Below are 26,828 nucleotides of genomic sequence, written 5' to 3'. Positions count from 1 at the left end.
TATATATTAATTTATAATATAGTATTAATTAAAAAATTTATGTGATTATCGAATTATGATAATATATAATATACTATGTTACAATATTATCAAATTCAAATTGCCGATATAATTTTAGTTTGCTGCTCTGATTGTATCTCATACTATGTTTTGCCGTTTGTAATTTAATTCAGCTGATGTACACTCTACCAGCATTGACACAAGAGATAACGTCTCTCAATACGCAGTAGTAATTCGAGCTAGTATTATCATTATCTGCATGTCCACATGCATATATTATATGTTCATATTTATAAACTTTCTGCCTTATATCTCCTTTGTAAAATAAAAAATATACAATATATATATATATATATATTATATCCCTATATAGGAGAATGTATTAAATTCTACGAATATTCGTATGTATTACATTAACAGTATTTATATAGATAAACATCTTTTTATATCTTTTGTGACTTATGTATTTTAACGTTTTTAGTATAACTGGATAAAGATATACGTATTTTCAATTTCGACTAATATCTTTTACATACATATTTTGTTGTTATAGATGTCGACGATAGATCGATGATGTATTCTCAAAGTAATTAATCGTAAAAGAAGGATCGCAAGTATCGCATACAATATCACAGCATCCTAAAGTAATATTTATAATATGACGAGGTATTTCAAAGTCTATCTTGAAATTATACAAGGAGCAGTATCTAAAATACTACGATATAATACAAACTTAACTTTAAGATAAACAAAGATTGCCAATTTCAGTATTCCTAAACGTTTCAAAATTTTTAATTAAGAATCAAGTTTCTGGAAAAAATTGACCGTTTAATTCCAGAGCAAAAGCAAATAATAACGATTCGAAATATGAATTTCATATTTCGTTAAGGCAGAGAAAAATGAGAGGAAGTACACAGTACCGCCGCGCCGCAACGGACGTGGGCACTGGTGTAGCCTACAAAATTTGTTCCCAATAAAGTGTACCATTACAAACATCAGACAAACCGAACTAATCATTCGATCTCAAATTCTAATAAAATCGATCCGATCTAAATAAGATATTTATAACCCGTAAAAAAGAATATGTAATTTTAAAGATATTTAAAAAAGTATATGTGTGTGTGTATGGCGCGTGTGAGTGTGTGCGTGCGTGTGTATGTGTACACAAATTATTGTAAATTTCCACGATATTACCAATATGAATTATGTATCCAACTTCTTTTTTCTCTGATAACGATATCTCGGAATAATTATTATGTACGTCATTTATATTCGTCCGAAGGTTTATTTACGTTGAAATAACGTGTATTTGTATATTTACATCTAACTTTCGACGTAGAGCCGACGCTAATGCAATGTCTCGTCCGAGGGTTTCGACACGATATCTACATTAGCATACAGTATGGGTGGCATTAACGCACCGTGCGGTTGTGTCAAATGAAATTCATGTGCTTTGTCGCGGTTTCAAATGTAACCAAAACGAAGTGCCAACTTTGTGGAACGTCGGTCGATAAAATGCGATATATAAGTGTGACATATAATGACAATATGTGAATGTAACGGTGATATTTTTACGTGTTAGTACAGATTGCGTACTTGATAGATTGGATACAATTGGATTAGATGCGATTTGATTTGAATGCACATAATATGCAGAAATGTATAAAATATCCAAAGTACTGTATCCTTTATGATATTTAATAGATAAACAACTTTTTATGCAAGTTTCAATTTCATAGTTATATTTTTCGCAGCTTACTTATAACGCTAATCAATTCTCAATTTCTAAATTATTTTCTATCGCATAAACTACCCAATTTAATGATAATGCCTACGAAAAGTCCACTATAAATTACAGCAAAATTATAACGCAAATAGTAATATATCTACAAATAGTGACATTTGTAATATTAATAATAATACAGCTAAAAATTATAATACCAGTAGTAAAATCTATAGATAGTAATATTTATATTATTCAACTATTCAACTTTATAACTCCAATAGTAATAGCTAAAAATTATAACAAGATTATAGAGCAGATTTCGAAAACAAAAGATTGGAGTATCGCTATTCGTGTATAACAAGTGTGGTTAAAAGAGAGACAAAGAGAGAGAGAGAGAGAGAGAGTGAGAAATATACGGGGGGGGGGAGAACGCTGCATACATACATACATACATATACACATACATATCTATATATCTATCTATATATATATATATATGTACGTTGAGCGAATGCTCCCGCGCTTCTGTAAAATAAACGTCAGCTGATCGTGATTTTAATGAAAAAGAACGGTATGTGAAAATAAAACTTACGAATAACGTTGGGACTGATACCTCATCGATATTTTTCAAATTCAAATTTCACACGATTATTCTAGTTACATGCATATTCTTCTGGACATTTTTACACTTTAAAATCTCCTATAATTGCATAGATATATGCAATCTATTTATCGCTGGGTGGGCCATTTTACAAGTTTCGATCTTGTATCGAATTGTATCAAAGACGCAGCCATCAAGAAGAATCGATACGTCTTCGATACTTATACGAAAATGTCAATATCGATTTAATAGCTCTATTAATCCACTAAGGACCAAAGTCGCGATAACGCCACACATATTTTATTTGTAATTTCTTCTTAATCGATTTACATTATTGGATTCTAGTCAATTTACACTACTGAATAGGTATTTTAATTGTAAAAATAAACTTCAGAAGTTATTCAATAGTTTCTTCGTTACTATCTTTTGTTCCATTTAGGCCCCGCAATTTTATCAAATTTAAAGAAACTGAAATGCTTCACAACGCTATAATAAACTATCTTTCTAACATTACCAAATTCTTTTCGTAACTTCGATTTGTGTAATGGCTTTTGGTAATGTATTCAGTATTCTAATACAAATCTTTGTTACTTGGCAAAACGATAATTTACTTTATTTATGCTTTTCTAAATAACCTAACTGTAAGCCGTGCTAAATGCTGAACACGATCGCAACGTGAGTATTTCATCATCGAAACTGCGGAATTTTTGGACAAAAGAGCTTAACTTTTTAGCTTCTCGGTTTTTTTAACTTTCTTGACCGTAAGCAAAAGGTTATGTTCATACATCTTGGGGCACAATCATACCGGGTAAAATCGGCATATAAAAAATTACGAACAACCATTATCCGCGATACTGACATTCTCTGGTTACTAGTAACCATCGTCCATGACTCTCGAAAATTGTCTTTCGACCTTTCGATTTCTAATAGCTGGAAAAGTTTACACCGTTTCTTCCCTCTTTTAGTTGTAGAGTACGATAACTAATTAAAGGGTAATTCGATATTAAAAAAATTAATTTTATCCTGTACGTAACCAGTAAACTGTTCCGTGGTCGGTAATGATCGTAGGTAACTGGAAAAGAATACATATCCGTCATGGATAATGGTTGAATGGTTACCATTGGTAACCAAACAGATCGTAATCATTTATAATGTTTATTCACGATGAAAATCATTCAAACTAACATATCGATCGTTATGCTACAACTTTCTTAGCTTGAATCGTAAGTGTTACGATAACTGTCGTCTGCGACTTTGCATGGATTTTCCATACACTTGTTCGAATCGAATTGTTAGAATATGAGAAACGCGTATTGCATCTTGTTTGCATCGGTCCCATCGTTACTCGCGTTACTCGCGTATTAATCGTGGAAATGACGATCGCCGGCAGGCGGCGACAGCGTTGCTACCGTAGAAAGGACTGCAGTCGCGCACGTGTGTCCGTTGAGTGAACGACGCCACGCGGCGAGAGAGAGCCGGTGTCTTTGCTCTGTGCACGTATATTTCTTCGCTCTTCTTTGTCGTTTTCACACGTGCATCAGGCGTGTGCCGTCTCTCGGTATGCTCGTACCGTTCAGTAATTTTTCGGCTATCGACGGACGAGTATCTCGCGAACAGTAATTTTGAAAGCGGTGCACACGATGCCGGACAAAATCGCGCCGATGGAGAAGCAAGTTTTGGCGATCACGAAAGTCATCAACCATGAAAACGATGCGGTGAAATTGAAAAAAGAACTCGGTTTGCTGGACGGTGTGGCGATTATCGTCGGCATTATCGTTGGCGCCGGAATCTTCGTATCGCCGAAGGGTGTGCTGGAAAATAGCGGCAGCGTTGGACAGGCTTTGATAGTTTGGATCTTTTCCGGTGTTTTGTCTCTGATCGGTGCACTATGTTACGCGGAACTCGGTGAGTACTAAATATGTATCAGTCCAGATGTTACCGACGAGAAATATTTGCTACATTTAATTTAAAATTCTGACGCGATCGTCCACGTTGCGTCTGTATGATCTATGTAGGGTTATTCGTAAATCACGGCTAATCAGCGGTGGCATGGTGAAAAAAGGTACACGTATGGTTAATTTTCGTTTCTTATCTTTTTTAACGAAGGTACATATGCATATGCTTTTTTAGAAGAGGAATTTAAAATATTAAAATAGACCACGTATATATCGTGGTAATATAGTATTATTAGTATTTTATACATTATATACATCAGCGTAACATAGAATGTGACATAAATATTAAATGTAAAATGCATTGTATTTATATGCAATTTGACGGAAAAATAACATATAATAGAGATGTAGCTATTGTTTCAGAATATTGTACGAAAGAAATGGCGTATCATTTTTTTATTAATTACTACACGTTTCGATTTTATTATTCGCGACAGTATACACGTCTACGGACAGACCTTTCGACTCTTGCATCACCTTTTGCCCCAGTCAATTGGCTTAGAAAGTAACACTTGCTCTAAGACACTTGCGGTCTATTTTTAAGGTTTCAAATCGATTTAAAAATTTAAGCACGAAGCGATCAAATTATTTTCGTTCTTATGTTATTTATATTTTTCATATAAGCCGATCGATTACGAAAAGGGTACTTGATTGGTGGCTCGATATACAGCAAATAGAACTCTAAATTATTTTCGTTATTAGCCATAATTCGATTGCTACGATTTTAAATGTGTTTGTTTGTGTCGTTTTCTGTATAAATTGAACAAGAAACGAGCCAATAATAGATTAATAAAGTCGAAGTATGCCGGCGAGCTAGTGGCCCGAGCGCGGTTGGGGCGCGCTGTCTCGACCGGAGAGTAGCGTCATTTACCGCACAAAGAATTGATCCTGCGCATACAAACTGAGCGTTATCTCAGCAACTAACGGTCCAGACGCGATGAGACTCTTTTTGCTTATCAATTTGTTCTTTACTTTATAAGCATAATTTAAAAATAAATCGATTTAAGAATCGAAATTTTTATTCGTTTACGATCAATTTTTTACTTTCGTCGTTGATTTATTGTTAATCATGATCGTTACCATTGGGACTAATTACGCTTAATAGGCTAGATATAATGTAGTTAATAGAAAACATTCATTTGCTTACGTGAGAAAGAAAATATCGGCTGTAGAAATCTGTCATTCGTTTATTCGAATAAAGGAGCTAATCTTTGTGGAAGAAAGGAGCCAGAACTAACTTTGATCGGTATTGCACGGCTCTCCCCTGATTATCACGCGTATATACTTGAATTATACACGCAGTACATTTGCGAAATAGTTGCACGACGACGTTGTAACACAAGTTAGCGAAGACCGCATTATTCGCATAGTTTTAGTTTCTTTTTGTTTTCATCGTTTATTTATAAAGGTATCAGACGCAATTGTCTACGCGTAAGTAGCATAATAATCGTAACGTTTTGAAAGTCATAGGGTTCGATGTAACGGCGATGAGAAAAATCAAAGTCGAAAGCTTTTAACGTAATTGTTCTCGGTATCACATGGAAAAAGCGAAGTAGAAAAATAATGTTTTATTTTCCACGCGTTTTCTCTACACGTTTCGTTCTCGGTATCAAATTCTGGAAGTCGTACGAAAGTACGTAGGGGAAGGTGGGATAAGCCACGGTATAGCTAAGAAGAAATGTAAAGAAAATCGGATATGTTTTTCATGTAACGCTTCGTCTTTCGAATTCATCTTTAAACGTAAAGAAACTATCCGACATTGTAAAGATGAAAAACCGAAATAATCGTTTTATTTTCTAAATCAATTGTATTCTTATTTTACGGAAGAAGATGCGAATGTTCTTGCGTTGCTCGAATAAACGCATGGTAATGTCAAACAAAAAGAACAATATTTTTATAACGAATATGCATTAGATTAATATTTCGTACGTACATAATTCTTGTTTACTCCAGATAAGATTGTGGTAGCTGTTTTTCCTTCCAATTACGGCTAAACCTACTTTATTCTGCTGTTATTACCCCTCTCTTTGGTGCCGTTCCCTCCTCCTGTCCCCCGAACCTCTGCCGGTGTCCTCCTTCCTCCTCTCGTCGGCCCTTCGCCTCTGCGCCTACCCTTCTTTCTTCCTTGTTCCTCGAAATTCTTTTCATTTGCTCTAGGCCAGTTCCTGCGTCGTCCAGAAACACCTCCATGCTCGTCCTCGCACTCCGGCGTCTGCAGCCCTCAGCCAGCTGTTCTATCGCCTTCTACATCCTCGTTCTCCTCGAATCCTCCGCGAATCCTTCCCTCTCTAGTCTTGTTCGGTCTCGCCATCTTCCGTAAATTTTTCAACAGATTCGATGATTCGAGCGTCTCATCGTTATAAAACAGTTTTACGGTTTGAAAATCGAAATTGGCGTTTCCTTCGAATCGAAACGACTGTGTGATCAGCTCGTTGGAACTCGTCCATGTGCCTGCAGTTATAACACACGCACACACATACGTCGGAGATGAAAGGACACCGGAGTCTCCCCTCTGGAACTTTGGGAAAATCCATAAAATTGTAATTAAAGTCTACAGCTGCAAACAATTTGCCGTCATTCTCTACCCAATTGTATTTATTTGAGATTTGCGACAACGAGCTTGGGCGCGAGGCGACGATCAGTCGCCGAACGTAGTCGCGGTCAACGGGTCTAACAAAGCTGTGGAGTAATAATATGGCCCTCGTTGAAAGAAATACCCGTAGAGGTACTCGACGGTAAACGTTCCAACGGTTCCTTCGGGCAAAACGATTACCAGAGAAAAGCCTTTCGAGGATTCGCGATGTTTCGTAAACGTCGACAGGCAGATGCGAGTAAGCGGAAAGGTTTCGTTTGAAAAAATCCGTTTTGAAGAAACTCGCTTTTATCGGTCTTGTACACGCCGAACGAGGCGGACAAACGCGATTCGGAAAGCTATTTTTGTACGAGCGTAGACCACGAATTAAGCTCCGATTAGCTTTCACCGTATCGGCGTTTTCCTTTTGCGACATCTTGAAAAGTAAACTGATTGTCCGCGGTGTAGAATGCACGTAGTCGGGCGACAAAAGTCGGTAGACGTCGATAAAGCACTCGCGTGCCAAGAACGTGACAAGGACGACGTGGAGGTGCAGCTATCGAGCATAGAAACGCGAAGACAGAGTGCGCGAGCGAGTGGAAAAAGCGACGTAGGGATAGAAAGCGAGCGCCGCATAGATACCTCTTGGGTCTTTGTCTAATAACGCGCATACGATCCTACGGTAAATACGCGAGCGTACGAAACACCGATCAACGAACAGCGGCGATGTATACGCCTGATTAGACAAGGATAGAAGCAGAAGACGTACGACTATGCTCGCGCGCTCTCCCGCTCTCGCTCTTTGTACGTATCTCTGTGTTATCGGACGCGACCGTCAACCGTCGAGGTAACTTTCAACGTAAACGTTCCAATTTACCAAGTCGGTCGATGCGACTTTTCGACAACTCGTATACGGCGATATCCGAATACAGTAATTTTTAAATGGCAAAACACGATCTCCCTCGCGTGTTTTAGCAAGTAATTTAAATTTACGATTTACCAGGCCCGCGATAAGGCAGCGAGTCCTACTTTCCTTTCTTTTCCGTTTTCTTAACTTGGAAATAGACGTTTCTATTCATCTAATACACTTTCAGCGTTGAGACGCTTCGCAGTGCAGACTCTAGAACGACGAACTAAAAGCACAATTAGAACGACCGCAATTGATAGGACGCTTGGAAACTGGTAACGACGCTCGACTACACGTGTTGCACGATGGTCGGAAAACGATGCTCTCGACGACTCGCAAGCAAAGGTTAACAGATCGTACGAATTATTTTTTTCAAATCTAGACGAATTTCCAAGAAGCTAGAGATTCGTCGGTAAATACTTTACAATTCCGTGTAGCATCGATCGTTTTACATTTTACATTTTACTTTTTAATTTTTCGTCGATGCTTCCAGCGTTGACGCGTAACTAAGAGTAACGTTTTTTTACAAAGTAGATAAGACGAAACGAATTTTGAAATGACGGTATTTCGGCACCGCTGAAACGATTATTAAATAACAAAAGGAAACGAGTATTTAAATAACAAAAGGACAACGTCCTATCGTTGAAGCGATGAAAATTCTTGGACCACGATATTTCTACGTTGTTCGAATGATACAAAATGTCACGGAAACGAACTACACCGCTACTAATCGTACATACGTATACATACGTACGCGTATACGAATCAAAGGGGAAGCAACGATCAAAAGTAACATTTACGATACGAAAAGTAACTTTATCGACGAAAGATTAAAATTCGAACGACCTTCTTGGTAAATTTGTAACAAGCTCCTCCGTTTAACGAGTAGTATTGAAACTCGGCGAGACGAGCCTTGGAGTTGGATTCGGATTTACCAGTACGTATCGAACTTGGTCTTATCGCTAGTGATAATTTCGTCTTGCCGAGTCGAGAAGACGATTCGTCGTTTGCCTTCGTTCGGAGCCTCTGTGCCCTGCCGTAAATTGGGCCACTCTGTTCGCAGCCCGCGTCCACGAGACGCGTACAAACGTTCGCAAAAGGAGTATTCGCTATAGCAGAATACGTGCAAATACGCGTATAACCGAAACGAACATAGCGAAAATAATCTGGCACGGTGGTCACGTTACGTTCGTAGATACTGCGAAAACGTTTGAATATTGTGGCGATCTCGCGTCGAAAATGTACGACGTTTCCTTGGCAACGAATGGTTCTGGCAATACGTTAACGTTCGATCGGACGAACGTCGTACTCGAATACGAAGGATTAACCAACATTTTATTTATCTGCGCGCGGATGCGACCGCATCTATAAAAAGCGGATCGATTTTGATAAAATTATCCAAAAATACGCCAGACTTTTCTATCGATAATCGTTCGCGTTACCGTTATGGTACCGCGTGTACTATATCGATACAGCGACACACATTTTTTATCGCAAAATCAAACGAAAAGATAGACACACGATGGATGTAAAATCCGACAACCTACCGAATCGTAAAATCCATCTTTTAGATAAAATTGCGCGGAATGGATACGGTGTGTAAAGATACATAGAATAATATCCAAAGTATAACGCGAGAGAGGGGCAGAGTTTTCTTCGCGTTGGAGAACGCGTGATTCGTTTCTTGTTCTTAAACGATGTAATTAAAATGTGGTCGTGGCACGCGACCAACGTAACCCGATCCGTGACTCCGAGAAAAGGGTCAACGATACTTAATCGAATTACCGATGCGAGCGATTCAGCCGATTTCATCGAGTCTCTTCGAAACTCTTCTTCCTATCGTAGATACAGCGTGTTATCGCGTCGTTGCAGACGAAACGGCCGAATTTTCCATCAAATTTTCAACGTTTACAGCTTTCTTCGAAAACGATATTCATCCACCTATAATTGGTCGGATTCGATACGTTCGATCGAAAGGATCGGTCGCCTCGATGGTCCGTCTTTTCGATCCAGCGAGACGAAGATCAAGGACGCCAAAATCAAAATAAAAATTACGCGATGGAACGTGCTACTTAGATTTACGCGTGAGAATTTTCGAGTAGAAATTCCGCGTACCACGGACGAAAGTTTGCGTATTTTCAACTCCTCCTATCTATATCGACTAAAATAAGAGAAATTTTATTTGACCGATTATTTATTTGAACAGAGATTTATTTCGATGACGTTGGATATTGCGCTCGTTGAGAGTGTTTGGAACGTTTAAACAAAATCGGCATCGATAAAAAACTCGATCCAATTACCGTACATCTAGTCGTGCAAAGAGAGATTTAGTTTTACGTTGTTGCAAGCGACACGTGGATAGTTAAACCGGTATTAATAGGACGTAGTTTCAAAGTTTCGGATCTAAACGTCTCACCGACGTTTAAATCGTTCTCTATCGCGTTTAAATCTTGGAACGTAAGGAGCGGCGAACGTCTCTACGTATCTCGCGAATAACGCGATGGGTACTTGCGACTCGTTCGATCGCCCACGAGTTTCGACGCGTTAAACGCGATTATCCGCTATCGAACGCTTACGATCTCTCTAACCGCTCTCCGCCACTGTTTGCGATCGCTCGAACGCTTTGCACCTTGTTAGTCTCGATTTGACGCGATTCGTCTCAATTACAGTACGATCGAACTCCATAGTACTCGAACCTCGCCGGTAAACACCGAAATCTTTCGTTGGAACGCGAAGCTTATGTCCGAGGTCGTGCGTCGAGGTCAACGTTATTTACCAAAATTGCAACCCGTATTCCATTCGAAGTACTCGATATATCGTATTTTTACGCGTTACGCGTATTCTAGTCGCTTGCCAGCCGCGACGTCGTGCACGCTCGTTATCAAAGTTATCAGAGTCGTAGCGTGCATAGATAAATACAATACGGTATAAGCGCACGAGATCTCTGCGGCTTGCAACCGGTGTTTGATAATGTCGTTCGATGGCGCTTCCGAAGGCGAATTCGTTGACCTTTCGTAGGGTAGGATCGATGTCGATTAGCTTTCGAGATATCGAGCGTACCGATCTTTGGGAAGAAAGTCGGTGGTTGAACGAGGAGGTAGGAATGGCGGTGTTGCGCGTTAAGGTAAGGCGGAGCTGGCAAACGACGCTAGCGCGCAATTCGCTATTTTTTTACGAATGTCACGGCGAACGATCTCGATAAAAACGATGGACGATCGCCTTCTTTCTTACCAGCCTCGTATCGACAACGTTGCTCGGTCGAAATAAAAATACTTGAATTTTTTTGTCAATACAGGTACCATGATCCCGAAGTCCGGAGGCGACTACGCTTACATCAACGACGCTTTTGGACCCCTACCGGCGTTCCTCTACCTCTACGTGGCATTGTTCGTGCTGGTCCCAACTGGAAACGCGATCACAGCCCTAACGTTCGCACAATACATCTTGCAACCAGTTTGGCACGGTTGCGTTCCTCCGTACGCGGCCGTGCGACTACTCGCTGCCGTTATCACATGTAAGAACACCCTTGAAATTACGACATAGACCTCTTCGGATCGCGAGTTCGCTAAACTCTCGAACGTTATCGGCCGCGCGATTCCAAATGAATTGTTTCTACGCGTGTAGCCGTAGGCCGGTCGTAATTTCGGTCCTAATATTGGCAAAAAAACTGCCGATACCGGTACATCGATCGCCGCTCATGCGTACGCGTCCGTGTGATGACAGAAGCGTAACCGCCGCGCGTTCGTTGCTCGGCGACCTGTTTTCTTGTCCGTCAACCCCGATCGATCTCTTTATCTTTGCGTCGTATTACACGGATGCGAATAAACAGCTTCTACGATAATCTCGTTCGCAACTACGTACGTTCGTCGTTCGACGATTTGTCGTTATTTTAGGCGAACGTTGTCCGTCGCCTCGCGACAGCCGAATCGAAGAAACTCGGCTAATAACGGATTCTCAGATTTCTTACAGCGTCGCGTGTACAGGTACGCGCACGGGCCTCTATCGTCCGAAGGATCGCGCGGAATAGCCAAGTTGGCGCAACTCTCCTTTATATACGCTATAAATCAGAGATAAGTTTAGATAAGATAGGTTTGGCACGGGTCGTTTCGCTACCGTACGTAACACCGACGCGCGCGTACGCTTGGGCCAAGTTGCCACCGTCCAACGAATTTGGCGAATTTTTACAAAAACCAAACGGCGTTCGTTCGTCCATCTTTCGAGAAGAAGGTCGTTATCGAACGATAACGTTTAGAAATTTCGCATCTGCGCCGACGTCTCCGCCAACTGTATCGTTCATTGTGCCATCGGCCACGTATCGCGTATAAGAAGAAAGTTGTTCGGCATCGTACTTTCGACAGCGTGTTAAAAGATCGTTTTTCAATTCTCTGACGGTCGACTTTGACGGTCGAACGCGACTTTAAACCAAAGAAGAAGAAAAATTCGAATCGTAACTACCCGTAGTTATTTAAGAGAACGAAAAAGAATACGAATATCTGCGGAGAAGAAAGTGGCGCGCAAGGTCGCGAAATCGTCGGGCGAAAACGCGAGGCTCGTTCCTCTTTATCGTATAGAGAACAGCGATCTCCTTGTTGCGACGTCAAATTTAAAGTTCCACGGCGACGAACAAATCGCTCCGAGTTCTCGCCTATCTCGCCTATAATTATACTTGTTCCAACGGCAGCTCGAACACGATGCGCGATATACGATCGTGATGGTAAATGTACGCGTTACATTTGTATCCTGTGCATACGGTGTATCGTAACCCAAGGTTTCTCGCTCTCCGAGATCGAGACGTAACGTAGCGCGAAAAGAAACGACCGGATCCTAGACGAAACTAATAGTCGACGACGACGACGTTCTCTAGTTTTTAGGCATGTTGCGAGTAACAACGTTACTTGTAATCACAAATATCACGCGTCAAGATACCAAGAACATCGATGTAACGTTCTTTGTAACGTTTAACGTTTATAAGGTCAACGATTTTCAGCGTCGACTCGCTTTTCACGGTGTTTTCGCTTTGGTATAATGCGATCGACGATCCATATTTAAGGTAAATAGAGGCGAAAGATGGTAGAAATCGAGTGCCGAAATAATAGCTTAGGAAAAGGTAGCGACGCTCTCTTCGAGTTCGATAAATAACGAGGCGGTTGCAGATTACGAATATTCATGCACATAAAATACGTAAAATATCTGTATGTTTGATATCGATTTACGATACGTACGAAGTATTATCCACGATAGAATTATTTGGTAATAGATACTTAACAAAAGTTTGGCGATTATTCCTACGTGTATGGTAATTGTCAGATGAACGGAAATTAAGATTAATTTAATCGATTGCCGCTCTAATTCGGAACAACTCGATGTAGCCTGTACTTGACATTGATTATATATTATCGTTATTAGCGTTTTAAACGATTAGGATAAATATACGACACGATATATAAGCGTAAACGATACGCAATACGTTTTTGCACATGTTCTTAAACATAGATATGCAACAAACACATGCATTATGCGAAATCTGCGAAATAAAAAACGCATTTTCGTAATCTCTCTGTCTCTGTCTCTGATCGCTTAATAAATCTAATCTATCAAAGTTTCGTTTGTCCGTTCGCATTCTATGCACGTCGGAAAGATACACGTTTGCGCAAACATCCGCGGTCTAACGATATACATCAAACTTTTATCCGACGGAATATCTTTTCATCGTTCGCAGATAAATTTTCGCTTATTCGCTGTCCGTTAGCAGCAAATTCGTATAGAAATCGCTATTACAAGGACGATAAAAGTTTATCTCGAAGCAGAAGCGCGCAATGAGATAACTTGAAATATTCGCGTACTTTCGAGTAGCAGTTCTAACGCGCTTCGTGCAAACGTTCGCCTGTGTGTATGTGATTTCGTTTCCACGAATATTAATGTTGCGGGTATTAATTACTTATACATACTCGTCGGCGACCTTTATTCGCTAACGCGTATGCCGCGAGATCTACCGCGTGTCGTCAAAAATTCTTAATACCGAGTTTTCGAAAATGTCGCACTTTTGTTTCGTCTCGTTTCGAGTACGTATAATAAATTTTCTAGAAATTGCTAGGAGAAGGTAATCGGCGAGAGGAAAAGAGGAAGAAGAAAATCGCTCGTCGATTCGACGAAAAGTTGGCCAACGGGTTTTTAGAACGATCGTAACTTTTAGAAACGTGGATGAACGATTTCTAACGATATTAACGCGTATGTTTCGAACGATAAACGTTCAAGAAATATATATGTTGTTATTTAGAAAGCTGACGGTAGCTTAGATTTCGAGCGACTTTTACTTTTGCGCGTTACCACAGCTCGACCTTAGTTGCCGAGATATTTGCGAGTAACTATCGGTGGTACCGCTACAGCGATTTCCGCGTGCATCCGTAGCGTGCATACGACACGCGTCGGTATCGTTCGCCGAATTTATGAAGCTAACTCAACCTGACTCTTATCTTCTGTTTATACATATGTAATGTGTTAACGAAGGCTGATCCTTCGTATTACAGCCCCGTGTGCACAGCTGCGTATTAAAAACGATTACCATTTACGATACGGACTGGTTTCGAATTAGCCTTTCAAATCCACGGGTTTGCGTAACAAATAACAACGTAATTACGCTTCGCGTCGAGCTTTATATTTTATCGCTGTAATCCGAAACTAGAAACATCGCCTCGTGATCGTTGCTGCAGTCTCGCGCACGTACTTGCGAATTTCTATCGTAGTACGTAGACGAATGGCCGATGAACGTAAACAAACAAATGAGAAAAATCGTATTTTTCCCTTCAATTCCAAATAAACGATAAATTATCCGATCGATATGGTTGCAGGCTTGTTAACAGCCATCAACTGTTACAACGTGAAATGGGCGACCAGAGTGCAGGATATCTTCACCGGAACGAAGATTTTCGCCCTGGTGATCATCATGGTTGCTGGATTTTGGTGGCTCTGCATGGGTCACACGGAAAATTTTCGCCATCCCATGGATGGAACCAATACCCAGCCTGGCTACGTTGCTCTAGCCGTTTATTCAGGCCTGTTCTCTTATTCCGGATGGAATTATCTGAATTACGTAACCGAGGAGCTAAAGGATCCTTATAGGTAACGTATCGTTGTTTCTAGCCGAACTTTGATGCGTGTTAATTAACAAAGTAGTTTGCGAGCCTCGCTCCATTTTTTTTTTTTTTTTTTTGCGATCGAACTCCATACGTCGAAAAGTAGCGGAAGAAAAATATTTACGTCAAAATTTACGATTACTATTTGCAATTACCTTGATATAATTTATACGCGGGGTACACGAAACGCGGAATTGTATACGTTATACGACGAAGACCAACGCCTTTTACGCACAAAATGATAAAATCGTTCGGTTTGGTTTCTGAAATGTTCGATCATCGATGTTTCATCTTCCCCGAACAACCGTTCTTCGGTTTCCCATAAAGACGAAGGAAAAACTTATTCGCTCGAAATAACAATCGAGGGATCGAACGAACCGACTCGTAAGCCACGTTCGTAATCGTGCGAAGAGCCTGAATCACGAGCGTAACACGTTCCTTTCTCGCTTTCTCTCCGTCGGAAGTCTCGCAACGTCTCGCAGTTAATAAACCAACGAAGAAACAAGATTCGTTCCCTTTTCTTTCGCGGGCATTTTGGCGCAGCTTCCGCTTCGTAACTTCGGGTTGTGCCAAAATTGGTAATATTCGGTAATTGGTAAAGTTTGTTCGAACGAGACTCTTCGTACGATCACGACCGATTTAACGAAACACCGGTTAAAGATAAGTTGGTTCGATCGTGCCACGTATTATACTTTATTCGGCTCGTCCTCGAGATTACGAGTACGAATGGTTCAAGAAGTAGCGATTTTAGCTACTAGAATCTTTGTTTATCGAGCGAACGAAACGATTTGTTTATCCTCTTAAATAAACTCGATACGGAAGAAAGTACGTTCTAAAGTACGTATTCGTTGAAATAGAGGGAACGCGACATGACATTGGCAACTTGACATTGCAAATTTACGACTAATCGAAAGAAACGATCGTTAAAAGATATTGCCGGCCTGATAATATCGTAAAATTTAGCAGATATTTGCGCGAGTGACTGTTTTCGACCGATGCGGCCAAAGTAAGCCACGCGTCTCGTAGAACGAGCCGCGAAAAGTATACGTAGAAAACCGGCTTTACTGGAAACCGACCATGTCCACCTACTCGCCGTGCCGATCCACGAATCGTCCTCCGTCTTAGACGGAAGTACGAGCGAAATTTCAGGTCGAAAGGCATATTTGAGGTTCTACGAGATGCACCGAAACTTCGACTTTCCGTTGAAGATTTTAGGAAATATCTCCTAGGAGGCGAGATAGAAATCGACGCTAGATTCGTTGCAAAAATGGCTGTAGCTGCGGCTAACGACGCCAGCAATAGTCCTACAGCTTCGATAAAAAAAAAACGCGCCTAACGATAAAAAAAGCTTGCTTGTAAACGCCGTCCCGCTTGCTCCGCTTGCCAACGTGTACGAGCGTTTCGCCCAAACGGCTGAACTTTCCATCTACGTAGGAACGCTAACGAATGATCGTTCGGACGAAAAACGATAGGCCAAATCGACGAGCAAAGGCTGGCAAGATCGAGGTCTCGAATCAGGGACGATCAAAGATGTCTTTAAGATGGCAAATATATTATCGCGCGTCGTCCGTTTCCAGAGTTTTCTCTCCGTAAGCTCGGTCCGTAAACGATCTATCGGTCGTCGCGAAACTCCAAGCCTTTTCGCCAACTCTCCGTATCCGATCGCTCTCCTTCTCCCTTATCCGTATCACCTGTCTCTAATAAGAAATATGTTTAACCGAATCTTATCACTGAAAGACACGTCTCACCTCTAGCGCACAACGAAACGATATACGAAGTTGAAGCTGCGCGCGGCACATGGAGAGAGGACAGCTCTTGTCTTTTTAACCGACTTCGAAAAGGAGGAGGTTATCGATTCGACGAGTATGTATCTTTTATGTATGTCCAGCGATTATTCCGCAGCGGACGATCGTTCCTATCGGCATGAGAAACGTTTTACGTTTCGTAGAGGATGTTCCCCTGGTGGTCTCGCTGGCAGAAATTTGCCGATTCGTCGGTCGCGAGTCGAACGATTTCCGCGAGTAAGCCAAATCTCGGACACGTTCCGAAACTGGGAAACTCCGCCGAACTGCGGTCCGCTCGTCGGATGACACCGATCCGTTGTACAAGCCAGATCCGGATCGTCGTACGCGAGGATCGTTCGCGAGGATGCGGGATCGTACCCGTTACGCACGATATTTACACCCTGACAGATCGATCCTCGAACAACTTGCCGGGAGGAGTACCATCCGAACGTGTATACGCGTTAAAGCGATAAACGGACATCGTTCGATATCGAAGCTCCGTATCTCGTCGCGTTCGCGTCTTCGAAGCGATCTCGCGGATTTCAACCACCTCGAGACGTATCGTCAATTGGTGCACGTTCTGCACCAATGTTTTCCTTTGACAGTCGCTTAAAGTACTGCAGGGGAACATCCTGCGTACATGATATATCCACGTTGCGCGCAAACTTCCCATCGCTATCATCTATATATATATATAATATATATATATATATATATATATGGTTATCAGCGTTAGACGTCTGTTTATTCGTTTTATTAGACGGCTTTAAACGCTCTTCTCGATCTAACCTATAGCTGTACGATGAAAAATTCCAAGATGAAGAAACATGTTCGGAGAATCGATTTGCTCGAGTCGTGGTAAATCGGCTGTAACTACAACGATTATATCGAAGGGAACGAAACCATCGTTACTCGATTTATTCGCAATTTAACGATACATCCTGTCGAACGGAAGCGGTAAGCGTCGAGCAGCGTTTGTTCGATCCGAGCAACTAACAACGAGTACGAAAGTGGAACGAACTTCTCGATAACATCGCGAACAAAGATATTTGTAGAATTACGGAGTAAAAGTGACGCATCGTGTGTGCCAGCGATATTTACGTAGTTTATATTTAAAACATGAACGAGATTTTCGTGTTTCGCGCTCTTTGTTCGTCGATATTTATACGAGTCTTTGTTGTCGCGTTTATCATCGATAGAAGCGACAGTTTGAAGAAAATACACGCCTGTTTTCGTTGATAACGAACGGCAGAAAGCGAGTATTAAAATCCAAATAAATATTCAAATATCGTTAAAAATGACGTTTAAACTGCATCGATGACTGTATTTCTAACGACAAGAACGTAATTCTTTCTACAAAATTAACAGTAGGGCTTGATTTTTTAGATAGAAAAATCTTTTACGACGATGACAAAAGTTACTTGCCGAAATGTCAATTTCATAGAAAATTTACCAACGGTTTCTCGACCGAAATTTTCAAGTACGTAATTTTCCTAGCACGAAACGAATACGTAGTAAACGTGGAGGGAACGTTGATAAGCGAATCGGGAAAGTTATCTCGATAACGTGATGTAAAAAAAGAGATATATATATATGTATAATTATCATTTTTGCAGAAATCTTCCAAGAGCGATTTGCATATCATTGCCGTTGGTGACTGTGATTTATGTCCTGGCGAACATCGCTTATTTCGTGGTGTTGACGCAAGATGAAATTCTGGCATCGAATGCTGTCGCTGTCGTAAGTTTATCTTTACTTTGAATTCGTTTAATTTGATTTTTTCAGAACCGAACGTTTCTTGGACATTGGGAAAATTTTCTTCCTATCGATTATCGACGGTAAAGACACACCTATTCTGCTACCGTTGTAAAGGAGACGTAGTACGTTAGAATTACAGACAATCTTACAACAACAACAACAACAAAATATATATATTATCATGGAAACGAGAAAGATCCGCTTATCTTACCAATACCGATTAAACATTTTGTTCTCCAAACGTTGTCACGTTACGCGCCAAATTTTATCGCGTTCGACGTAATTCGAGATACGTTTGGTCCTGTCTTTGCACGAATTTTTCTTTCCTACGACTTCCGTGTGACACGATAAAAAAAAAAAAACCTGCGACTCTCTTTTTGGTAACTACGTGGAATAGCGCGTAGCTCTTTGCTTTTCTATCCGCCTCCGTTTCTACGTCCTCTTCTCTCGCATCGCCGTTTATGCTCGCTCCTACGCGCAATATATCCGGAAATTCTCCTTTTTAACTCTGCTTAGTTCTTGTTCCCGATAAATTTGCGTATTACTTTCCAGAAAATAGATGAAAGTATAACGGCTAAAATCATCATCCATCGATAGTAACGCGTATCTAATTTTGCTGCGTCGTATCCGATTCGATCTTTCGCGGACATTTTCACGCCACGGCGTTACGCAGCGTTCTTGTTTCTTCGCGAGCGATTATTTGGCTGTCGAGTCAACGGACGCTCGCGTTAATACAACTGTTTCGACCATTCGCGGGGAGACGCGATCGCGAGAAAGCACGTCAACGGCAGTCGTAAATTCCCGTTACGATTGGATAATCGACGCCACGAGACGATCGATCCCCTGATTTCTGTTGCGATAATAGGGGTGATTGAATTGACTTTACCGCTGAATCAACGGATACAATTGACGTTTATTCCAACAACTTCTTGACTAGAAATTCGACAATTAAATTCGATCGATAGCTAGAGTAACAAGGTGTTGTACGCGACGCACGCTTAGATGTCGAAGGTTCAAAAAATGTATAAAGACTGACTTTCTGCAACGCTGATGCAGCGGAGGACACTCGCGATGGATGGGTCTAACGATGCGAGAAAAGCCGATTTGTTAAGACCAAGTTCTTGTTGAGAGAGCGAGGGAGGAAGGACTTCTCTGGTAATTGGTTAATTTTCTGGATCGGTGTGGAAGGGTGGAGGAAGGGTGTTAACCGCCCCCGAGAGAAAGTCGTTAGTGTGAAACATCGTACACGAGAAAAACGAACTTCTCCTATCTTTCCGTAATAAACGATAACTTTTGGACAGTGACTCGGTGCAGATGTTTGGTTCGGTCTGAAGGACCTTAGAAATTCCTAAGATTTATGATCGGCTCTTAAGACTATCGAAGGTACGCAGTGAAGGCGTGCGGACATCTGGTTGCCATCCTGTCAGCGGTGTGTGGCCTGGTCTAGGAAGAACGTCGCACGACGTAACAACAGCGTTAATACGATATTGATTAATACGCGCTATGAATTATCAAACTACACCGAGGATATGCGAATATATACTTTTCTATCCTTCGATCTTTCGTATTTCTCGGTTGTTACGTCGCGTAACACTCTATCTAGCCCAGGCCACACACCGCGGCCAAGATGGCAACCAGATGTCTTCGGATACTCACTGCGTACCCTCGATAGTCTCAAGTGCCTTCCATAAATCTCTGGAATTTCCTAGTCGAGGTCCTTCAAACCGAACAAACGTCTGTTTCCGAAGCATTTCTAAAGACCTTTGTCTACTACGGCTTGACAAGGAAAAGTTAGTTTTTCTCACGCATGATGCAACTTTCCTCCCGCTAACCACTTTCTCTCGAGGGCGGTTAACACCCTTCGTTCAACCAATTAACAACGAAGACTATTTCCCTCGCTCTCTTAGCCAAAATCGTCATCAACAAATCCGATGGCCCCGTGCGCTAGACACACCCATCCTTCGTCTCCCAAGACACTACTGATTTTACATCCGTCGAACAGTCAACATCCTTCGACCGGGTATACACACCCGTAGATCAGTCGCTCACTCATCTCGTACATACGCACCCGCATAACTGTCTTCGTTACAAGTTGTTAGAATAAACTGTGATATATAACACTTACTATACTGTGTCATATTCATTTAACCACCTCTGTTTTATCTTAACCGAAACAGGGGAACGACTATTTCGCGGCGTCGATTAACCGAATCGTAGCGAGAATTTACGCCTCTCGCTGACGCGTTTTCCTCGCGACCGCGTCTCTCCGCGAACGGTCGTAACACGGTAGTTTGAATTTCTTTCCAACCGCATCTTCGACTACGAGCGATCGTATCAGAGAAAAAAAGATATATCGAAAGCGAAAAAAAAAAATGTATAACAGAGTATGCTAAAACTTGTATGTCGACTGTCACGAATAATCAGAACATTCGTGTAATCTTTTCTCGTACGTGCTTAAACTCGAAAGTGAGCCGTAAAAGTAGCTAGAAATATAAAACGCGTAACGTTGGAAAACGTCGTGCGAACGCGAATACGTTCGAGATCGATTCGTAATATTTTCTGGTGGTGATTTTTCGTTAGGAAAAAACGAAAGAAACGTCGGAAATAACAAGAAAGATGGCCTTTTAAACCAAAGTAGAAATCTAAAATCGAAATAAAGCGGATTCTTTACTTCCAATGGTTTTTACGTATCGCGAAAGCTACGAGTCGACGAAACTGCTCAGAAACTACACCGATCGACCGCGTAAATTAGCAAGTAGAAAAATAAGCTACAACGTTGCTTCAAAATTTTACAAAGTTCCACTCTACGATCGTTTCTACGATCCTTTTTCTGTCACTGGAAGGACTATGGTCCTAAAAGTGGCAAAAGATGTCGTATTAACACGCGCGCCTCGAGACATTCTATCGTATGTACAATACGCGTAGCGGTAAATTTCGCAGGTGCAAAAGCATTCTGTTGCAAAGTATTATCTATCTGTATATAGATATATAGACGTATAGATAGACGGATAGACAGCGAAGAAACAAGAACGGTGTTTACGATCGTTTCGCCGCGTTTGCCTCCTACGCTTTGTCGCGGACTCGACTCGCGCGTGACACGCAAACGTACGCATCTCCGAGTTACTCTCGAAAATAATAGCGTTATATACGCGTTATAGCGTTTTTTACTCGTTTTCGATCGCACGGATGAAAAAGAAAAGAAAAAAAAAAAAAGAAAAATTCGCGTAAACGTACGCGATAAGTAGAAACAATTTGTTCATTTATAAATTTGTCGTTCTGCGCAGACTTTCAGCGACAAGCTGTTGGGTGTGATGTCTTGGATAATGCCGGTGTTCGTAGCTTGCTCAACGTTCGGGGCGTTGAACGGAGCAATTTTCGCATCGTCGCGATTATTTTTCGTAGGAGCTCGCAATGGACATCTGCCTGCTGCCATTGCTCTCATCAACGTGCGAAACTTAACGCCAATGCCGTCGCTCATTTTTCTCGTAAGTACCTGTTGTTGCGTACTTTTATTCCGCGCTTAAGATACTCGAGGCGAAAACTACGATTCGACGACGATTCCAGCGAAAGATCAATTTTTCTCTCGTTCGACGACGCGGTTCAACGCGGGTCTCGTCGATTAAAAACCTACGAGATGGAAAACTTGACTGTTTTTGATACGCGCATGCGGCTCCGGTTGACGGACCAGTTGACGGATAATACGTTTATCTCGATCGGTATTTGTCGTATCCGTATAACGTGGCAATTGTTCGTTCCTTTCTTGGCGTTTCGAGCGACGGACGAACGTGAAAATAACGTTGACGCTGATATTAGTTAACGGTATATCGTCGATCCGATTCTTCGTATTTATCGCTGGAAACGGTCGAATCGCAAATATTCTATAGAATAATTCTATCCAAAGTCAAACTATACGTATCGAAATAATCGCAATACTATTAAACGTTTATTATTTTTAACGTCATTTGCTACGCGCTACTTTCGGTATTTCGAATTTACATAGAACCACGCGTTTTCCCTGTTTTCCTTCTAATTCTCCTAATTACAATTGGCAAATAATAAAATGTAAAAGATTCGTTTTTTTCTCGCTGTTGTACTCGGATTGGCTCAAGCGTTAAACTATAATTTCCGTTTCTAGTGCATTATCACCCTGGCACTTCTGATCATAGAGGATGTCTATGTGCTAATCTATTATGTTAGCTTCGTTGAAGCACTATTCACTACGCTCTCGGTGTCTGGCCTCCTCTGGCTTCGTTACAAAAGTCCCGATCGCCAACGACCGATAAAGGTATGCGAAGAATTTAAAGATTACAAATCTTTCCTCCTCCGTATTTTATCTGTAATTGTTACAGCGCGGTATTCTATCCGTTTATAGGAAATTCCAAGATGCAAAATTCCACAAAATTAACGCATGATAACGACAATAAAGCACGATATACCTTGTATTTCTTTAACATTACGAATTACCATAAAAAAATCACAATATGTACAGCGATATGCTATATATATATATATATATATACATACACATATCAGGCAGAATTGCTTAGAATTATTCAATTGCCTAAATTAGAATCGTAATAAATTTGTAATAAATTAGAGATCGGTTCAAACTAAAACCAGATTCGGTTATAAAACATCCGAGACGTAATAAACGAAATCGCTAATGATAAGGAATACAGATGAAATAAATAAATAACGTTGTTTCTTTCTCTTCGTTAGGTGTCCATCGTATTACCAATTATATTTTTCATAATATGTGCTTTCCTGGTCACATTCCCCTGCTACGTGTCTCCATGGGAAGTGGGAGTAGGAGTGATAATCATCTTATCTGGCATTCCTATGTATTGCATCTTCATTTATTGGGAAAAGAAACCTAAATGGATTATCAGATCGTCTCGTAAGTGCTCTCTAACGATTGTTTTCTTAACAGAGTATTTTCCAAATCTAATAATACTCGGACTTGCCTACTCTTTACTTAGAACGCAAGTAATAAAATAAAAGTCGAATAATTGATTTTACAGATACCCATATTATCGTTTGAATAACGTTATTTAAGATAAGGTGTAGAGCAAAGGGAACGACGAACGAAACAAAAATTTGATTTCAACAAACGTTTCTATCTACTACGATACTCCATGTTGCTCTACTTTTCCTATTTCCAATATTTTTACATCGTTGTTCCTGTATTTTTATATATTTGCATTCGATCTACAACGCGAACGAGCAAATGTCTGCTTTATCGAGATAAAATAGAAAATAGTTTCGTTTTAGTCGAATATTAATTCTCCTTGTAATTTATGAATACAGAGCATACGTTATTTATATAACCAAAAATTGTTTACCTTTTGCAGACAATTTCAACATGATCTGCGCTAAATTATTCATGTGCGTGCAAGAGGAGAAAAGCGATTGATCACCAAGTGCCGTTCTACTATAATTAATGTTTACGATTACTTTATAATTAGTTTCGTATAGAAATTTCTATAATGTGAATGTGCGCCACATCGATCCATCGATTTCTTCGTTTATAAATATCGCAATGACAACCATGGTTGTTTTATTACAAGTTGAACAGATCCGACTTCGAACGAAAGCATGCCCGACATTCCAACGAAATCTACAAATCTACGTTGTCTCTCGTAGAATGTATAAATGAACGAATCGATCGCACACTTGATTCGTATTTTTTATATACATATTATGAACGATATATCCATGATTTTCATTGCCTATATGTCAATTGGGCGGTTCATCGATTACACGCAACAACGTTTTCTAATAATTCGTATTCGTAACAATCGCATAGCATAATTGCTAGATATTAGTTGCATTTAACCAGAGGAGAATCGTCTCCTCTTTCACTTTCAATCTCATCTACTAAATTTCTCATTTATTCAAACTGCTTCAAAGCTATAGGTATAACGTGAGAAATAGATGCACCGAAAAGTATACACACGATGAGAATCTTAGAAAGTCAATTGCTCATTTATTATAGAATTTGTAAATACGTGTTAAGTAGAATTATCCCGGACGAATAAGAAAAGGTGGGAAAGGGAAAAGCAGAAAAGTAAAGGAATACGTCAACTTTTCTTTTCAGATAATTTCCCTTTGCATTTAATTCGTTAATTTCGTTTTCTTAATTGCCTTAACGACAAATTTTAACAACTTTTTATCGTCTCCGAAGAGATGATTTTCGTCTCGTTATGCGACCTCTTTGCCTAAATGAAACCTATTTTACAACAGAATTGTTTGCACTATTAAACGTTTGCACTTTGCACTTTGTCCTCCGTTGTCATTCTTACGGTTAACCATTCTTATGGTTAAACGACACGATTTAACGAGAATTCGACTCGGGATTCGGGATCAAACGATAAATTACAAATTGATGAATAGAAAAAGGTTTAAGAGAAAGGAGAAAAATTGTAGTTTCCAAGGTGATCGATACTCTTACACGCTTAAAAAATTCAAATACTCTTTACTTTTCATTTTTCCCCGTATTCTTCTTTGTTCTTATACGAATCAACGATTATTGACCACTTTGTACGTTTAACTACAAGGTTGTTTACCGTGTTCCGTAGATAATGCGTGTGTATAAAATCACATAAGACTGCAAGAAGTATTTGTCTCGCGATAATACACGTGCTCCGTATTGTGCATTGGCTAAAATTAATCGACAATGCATAAAATATTCGCCATCACGCAAAAACCTATTTGATTAATTCACGGCCGTGCATTGTTTTAGATATCGTTTAAACGCATTTCACCTAATCGTAAGAAAATGTGAATTTTCCATTTGTTCGTAATAATGAAAATAATACGTATCGGGTATTATTTTATTAATAGACGCATAATAACTGTAATACAAGCAGTAGAACCGGGTGTCGTATTTAAACTATTTAATTGTACATACACAAAATGAAGCGTTATAAATTATTTATGGCAATTCGATCGACTATATGCTGTTCGATAGGTGAACGCCATGCACCAGCGTTGGTCCGTAAACCAATGATAGTAAGTAATTCTTCCATTGATACGTGTATGTCTCTTTCGTCTATCGCACCATGATTCTATTTAGTTACGTTAAATTATTTATAGAATATCGAAAAGAGAAATGATTATTATTCTATAATTAACGCGCTGAGAAAGTATACTTTGTGATTCACGATTGTATTTCTGCTACTACCGTGTGACACGTCTGGTCAAATAATGCATTTAAAAGGTAGGAAAATTGAACGATATCTCGCACACTCGTTATATCGAACGATACCGGTTATTTTATATAATATAACAAAGATATTTTACAACAAGATAATATTTTATACCGCTTGTTAGTTGATCAGCTACTCGTAGACCAACAAATTCGATATTGTATCGTTATAATAACGCCTTCTTAGCATTTTTTCTAGAGACGTTCCCGATTTTAACTACGACGCATAAATTTAATTTAGGATTTAGATAATGCGTATTTTTTAAGAAACAGAAAGCTGTAATATGTAAGACACTAGGCCTTTTGAAACACGTCGTAAGCAATTAATTAATTGTCATACAGTGATAGTAAATGTGTTCAAAAGGATAGCGATCGACCATGTGCCTTATGTGTAGCGCGTGTGAAAAGAATTTTGCGATTCAAATTTTTCGATACGACTACATTTGTACGCAAAACGTGTTGTTATATACTTTTATATATATTTAATTACGTTCGTTGCTGTTAAATTGGTCGTTATTCGTTTAATTAGTAGTAACGTTCCGAATGTGTTAACCGATCCTGAATCATTGTAACGTTATTTGTTTAAAAAATAACGAAAAACGTTTTCGTTATCTTTTAAAATAATCGACGATCGGATCGAAGTGACTTTTAGAAATAATCGATTCGATGAATTCGCTCGTGTACTATGAAAACTTGAAATATTTCGTATTAATCGCGCTTGTCGAGAGATCGAAATTAAAACGTACCCGAATGAAAATGTGAAAGAATGACAAAAGCGTAAGCAACTAATATCATGATAGGTGTAATAAACGATTTATTATAGTAACAAATCTTTTTATTTAATCATTTTCTAGCCGTGATGCTAGATAGATAATCGTTAATCGTTACTAATGTTTTCGATCGAATAGCAAACTGGATATAATCTTTCAACTGAATATCTTTCGCTCGTTTTCATTTTACGATCGATGATAGAGACAGTATCAAGTAAATACAACAGGACAATGTATACTATATTTGAGTCAATTTACAATTAGCACAGAATGTCTCGCGCACTCATATGCATATATAGAATAACATTGTTGATTTCAGAATACTGAAAATTATATTATACAGTGCTATGAAATATGTTTGGAAATTGGCTAGCATAATAAAAGCTAAACTTAACACTATGCTTTCCCTTTTCTT

At 39.9% G+C, this 26,828-nt stretch overlaps 1 protein-coding gene across 2 annotated transcripts; it reads left to right on the top strand.

Moving 5' to 3' along the window:
- The first annotated feature begins 1,334 nt into the window (after positions 1-1,334).
- On the top strand, positions 1,335-26,812 carry LOC117204081 (large neutral amino acids transporter small subunit 2). 2 transcript variants are annotated; one of them, XM_033441118.1, is made up of 9 exons: positions 1,335-1,676; positions 3,718-4,232; positions 11,057-11,275; positions 14,610-14,880; positions 18,295-18,418; positions 21,721-21,921; positions 22,572-22,721; positions 23,156-23,333; positions 23,788-26,812. In XM_033441118.1, the coding sequence occupies exons 2-9, from the start codon at positions 3,968-3,970 to the stop codon at positions 23,847-23,849; spliced, it is 1,470 nt and encodes a 489-aa protein (XP_033297009.1). In that variant the 5' UTR covers positions 1,335-1,676; positions 3,718-3,967; the 3' UTR covers positions 23,850-26,812. The 2 variants fall into 2 exon arrangements, with proteins under 2 accessions (XP_033297009.1, XP_033297008.1); XM_033441117.1 differs by lacking the exon at positions 1,335-1,676 and having other exon boundaries at positions 3,367-4,232.
- Positions 26,813-26,828: the final 16 nt, after the last annotated feature.

This window comes from Bombus bifarius, unplaced genomic scaffold (assembly GCF_011952205.1).
Source record: "Bombus bifarius isolate JDL3187 unplaced genomic scaffold, Bbif_JDL3187 scf7180000007977, whole genome shotgun sequence".
NCBI lineage: Eukaryota > Metazoa > Arthropoda > Insecta > Hymenoptera > Apidae > Bombus > Bombus bifarius.
The sequence above is the reverse complement of the archived record's forward strand: the minus strand, read 5'-3'. Positions and strand labels throughout refer to the sequence as shown.

What these genes read in the sequence shown, in the direction of transcription:
- LOC117204081 (XM_033441118.1), top strand. Translation starts at nt 3,968, where the DNA reads ATGCCGGACAAAATCGCGCCGATGGAGAAGCAAGTTTTGGCGATCACG. An exon ending in ATCGCCAACGACCGATAAAG is followed by an intron (nt 22,722 to 23,155) that starts GTATGCGAAGAA and finishes TCTCTTCGTTAG; the next exon opens with GTGTCCATCGTATTACCAAT. An exon ending in ATGGATTATCAGATCGTCTC is followed by an intron (nt 23,334 to 23,787) that starts GTAAGTGCTCTC and finishes TACCTTTTGCAG; the next exon opens with ACAATTTCAACATGATCTGC.